The 4,269-nt window shown below is 36.1% G+C and overlaps 1 protein-coding gene across 1 annotated transcript; it reads right to left on the bottom strand.

Moving 5' to 3' along the window:
- Positions 1 to 1,550: 1,550 nt before the first annotated feature.
- LOC145670638 (importin subunit alpha-like) lies at positions 1,551 to 3,147 on the bottom strand. Its single transcript, XM_081739431.1, has one exon. The coding sequence runs from the start codon at positions 3,035 to 3,037 to the stop codon at positions 1,718 to 1,720; it is 1,320 nt and encodes a 439-aa protein (XP_081595557.1). The 5' UTR covers positions 3,038 to 3,147; the 3' UTR covers positions 1,551 to 1,717.
- Between the last annotated feature and the right edge of the window lie 1,122 nt (positions 3,148 to 4,269).

The raw sequence follows: 4,269 nt of genomic DNA, 5'->3' as shown, positions 1-4,269 counted from the left end.
GTTGAGAGTATTTATTGTAGGATTATGGTTCATACCTCGTTTTGTTTGGAATGAAGCATTGTTTTCAACTGTATCAGTCAAATTTCCCTAATATGTACCTAAGATAATAAAATTCCCACCCAAATTGGGAAAAAAGGGTCTTTTTTTTAAAAAAAAGTCCAAGTTTGCCGCGAAGTTTTTCCCTCTGGTACACGACACGGACATGCGAATGTTCCCAAAAACTATTTGGTTCATTTTAAACAAAACGAGGTATGTTTCCAACTGTACCATTCACATTTCACTATTATGTTGCAGAAGGGAAAAATCCCACTCAAATTAGGAAAAGATATTTTTGTCGAGAAAAAATAACTTTTTCGGGAATTTGTTTCTCTAGGTACATGCTAGCGCCACTAAGTGGTATATATTGAAACGTTGCTTCATTCCAAAAAAAAAAAAAAAAAGAAAGAAAAGAAAAAAAGAAGAAGAGGTACGAAGCATGATCCTACAATGAACACTATGACGCTAGTGCTTATTCAATAACAATACGTTAGTAATTATTATCCAAAAATAGGGAGGGAAATTTAGCAAATTAGCACTAGCACCAAGACTATGTATTTCAGGATTATGATTTGTACCAAATTTTGTTTGCAATGGAGCAGCGTTTGCAATCGTACCACTTGCATATCCCTATCATGAACCTGAGGGAAGGAATTCTCGCCCAAAATATAAAGAAGTAGCTGGAAATTCAAATTTTCAAAAATTCTTTTCTCGGAAATTTGTCTCGTCAGGTACATGACAGTGCAACGGCAGTGGTACCGTTGGAAACGTTGCATCATTACAAACAAAATAAGGTACGAACCATGACCATACGACAAATATGAATGACACCGTAGTTACTTTACTAAAAAGGTGTAATAGGGAAAAATTCATATTTTTTTTGAAAAATCTGTATTTACCCTATGATCATGGTTCGTACCTCATTTTGTTTCGAGTGATACTAGGTTTTAAATGGTACTACTTACATGTCTCTATCATGTGCCTGGCGGGAGGAATTTCCGAAAAACGAAAAATTCTCCTGAAAAATCCCATTTTTCCAATTTGGGCGGGATATTTCCGCTTCTGGTACATAATAGGGAAATTTGAGTAGTACAGTTGGAAACATTTATTTATTACAAATACAACGAGGTACGGACCATGATCCTAGGAGTAATAGCGACGTGTCAGGATTTTTTTTTTTAGAAAAAAGCTCTAAAATTTACCCTTTACTTTTTTCCATCGTCCATGTTTGTGACGTCACTGCCCCCAGGCATCGCATGCGTGACTGCAAAATGCCCATGAAACATATTCTTTTGATGCTTCCCCGCTTGAATGAATGCAAAAAAAAAAAAAAAAAAAAAGGTGTAAAATGCTTTACTAGAGATTTATAAAGCAAATTCCGAAGGTCGACGCCATGGTACAGATCTGTACCAAAAGTCCCCAGAGGATTAAACATAAAAAGTTGAAATCATGATATGACACTTTTAGCCATCTCACTAGTGAAAAATATATAGTTGTTGCTTTATTACCAAAATTATATATTTATTAACAAAGCAAGGATTAGAGATGAAGCGAAATTGTTTTACATTGGAATGATTCAAACAGCAGTTCAGATACCATGGAGATTTATAATCAATAGGTAACTTTAGTTTGACGTTTGAAATTATGAAATTTGAATACTTTTACAGATTCTAACAAAAATTTATCTTTCTCTATAAAAGTTATTTTTAACAATGCTACGGGCTTTCTCACGAATTTTAACACTTTCGTGATTTTGTAAAAAGCCTATTTTATCCAACCCCCCACAATCACCAATCATATTCAGAACATATGGACTAGTCTTATCAATTTGACTTGTAGACACTAAAATATTCTCTAATCCATCCAGTACAGCTAACACCGTATCAGGGTTTTCAGCACATATCAAATCACAAAATGGCTGCAAAATATTATAGTCGTATATCAGAGTAATAATTTGCTCTAGTGACGCATACCGAGTGAAATTTTTAATAGTATGTGCTGCCTCACTTTGAGATTCACTGTGTCCCTTCTCGAGAATATTTGCTATACGTGGTAACACATCAGCATCTATGACTTTTTCGATATTTTCTTTATTTTCTACGATAATGCTGGAAACGAAGAGAACAGACCGTTCCACAATACTCTTATTTTTATGTTCCAACAGAAGAACAATTTGCGATAAACATCCAACACTAAGAACCTTGTCAATTTGTTGACGTGTACCAGTTACGAGATTGCACAAAGGATCCATTGCAGCTATCAGAATGTCTTCATCTTCATAGTTCAATGCTTGCAGAAGCTTTGGCAATATATCGGCATCAAGCAGTTCTTGAATTCTTGAAGTTTTATGTTCTAATCCGAAACTTAAATACCAAAGTGTGCAACAAGTATCTTTAATTACGTCTTTGTCTTTTATGTCCAGCAAATTTGCTAAGGTAGTAAGGCAACCCCGTACTCTATCAAAGGATGGTGGGTATTGTCCATTTTGACAAAGATTTCTGAGTGTCCATGCAGTATATCTGCAAATTCTTAACGAAACTACACACGGTTTTATGAGATTGGCCAAAGCTGCTACACCACCAGCTTGTAACACTGCAGTCCTTCCTACAAACCCCTGACCTGCTATGTTGCTCAACGTACGAAGTGTTTCCACTGTCACATCTTCATCCTCTGACCACAGTAAAATATCTACAAGCTTCGGCACAGTACCAGCCTTAATAACACTTACCATATAATCAGAATCTGCAGTGACGATAGTTGTTAAAATTCGGCATGCTTCTATCTGCAGCAAAGGTCTGCAAAAATTCTTTAGTATCTCGACACAGTGACACACAATTCCAGCATTTATCATCAGTTTAATTGGTGGATTCTTTTCTTCGAGGAACCATCTAGCAGTTTTCGTTGCAGTTAATTGTTTCGGGGGACACCCTTCACACATGTCTTTAACAACATTAATAATTTTAGACGCTCTTGATGCTTTATAACGATCGCACACTTCCATATTTCTATAATAGAAGTTTAAACAAATTTTGACTTAATTTTAAGCTAGTCTTGAAATTTTTCTTGCACGTTTTTAGGGATTATGAATTTTTTCTTGCACGTTTGTAGGGATTATTTCCTAGCAAGTGAAAACAAAATGTTGACATTGTTACTTTAAATTATTTCATTTATTCATACCAGATTGGGCAACAAGTAGCGAATTGGGCAATTTTTAGAAGAGATTTCGCTACAAAAATGTCAAACTGGGCGACACGGTATATTTTGGGCTACCTTTAATTCTCTGCACGCTATAACATTTAAAATAAGCTACTTTTATTTACATATATACCTAGGTAAATAGGGCCTACACAAAACATTACTAGTTTCGTATAGTACAATAAAGGTCTTGTTAATTGAATGTTTCTAATAACAATGAACAATAGTCTTACCAAAACTAATATGTTCAATACTAGTTCAATTTTTCTTTTAATATCTCGCCTTCGGTGCGAGCGCTCCCGGGTTCGATTCCCGGCGGGGGCACTCGGTCGAAAAAGTGTGAAACACTTTATCAGGCCTGAATGAGGTTTCCCTGAGTTTTCCTCATTCACACCAGGGAAATGCCGGGGTGGTACCTAACTTATAGGTCCCAGGCCGCTTCCTCCCTTCCCGCATCCTTTCTTCCTTCCCTTTCCCCAGATTGTGTGCTCGCCGAGGGATGTCATCCCTCAAAACATGAGGGGCTGAATGGCCTCAGATGCCGAAAGCCCAGAAATCTAAATCTTAAATCCTAATCTTGTTTTAATACTTTTAAATTCTCAAACCTGACAACACTAGTCTTTTGTTGATGTTGTGTTGTTTCAGCATTAATGACTGTCTTGCTGTCTCAGTTAATGCTTACCGCTAGTATTTGAACGGTTGTGTAAACGCAAACACTGTAAATTTAATTGTATTACTGCATTATCTACATTAACATAAAGGACAAGTGAAGTAAATACACAAATAAAAGTTCCAAATGTCATGTCTCGTAAATAAACAATTTAGTCATGTTATCTTCTTGGGATTGTTGATTGAAGTAACAGGCATTAGCCTTTTGTGTTTCTATGCGCCGTTTCAGTCCCATACTAAGATGGGCAGACCTTCTATTGGGCCAGTGGGATCAAATTTATAGTAAATAAGGATTTCCAGTACTTATTAGGATCCATTAGGTTTGTTTATTCATGCTTGTTGAAACCAGAGACTTTGTTATCCACAAAC

This window comes from Thermobia domestica, chromosome 14 (assembly GCF_964235325.1).
Source record: "Thermobia domestica chromosome 14, izTheDome1.hap1.1, whole genome shotgun sequence".
In the NCBI taxonomy this organism is placed as follows: Eukaryota; Metazoa; Arthropoda; class Insecta; order Zygentoma; family Lepismatidae; genus Thermobia; species Thermobia domestica.
Note: the sequence above shows the minus strand (reverse complement) of the source record. Positions and strands in the feature narration are given on the sequence as shown.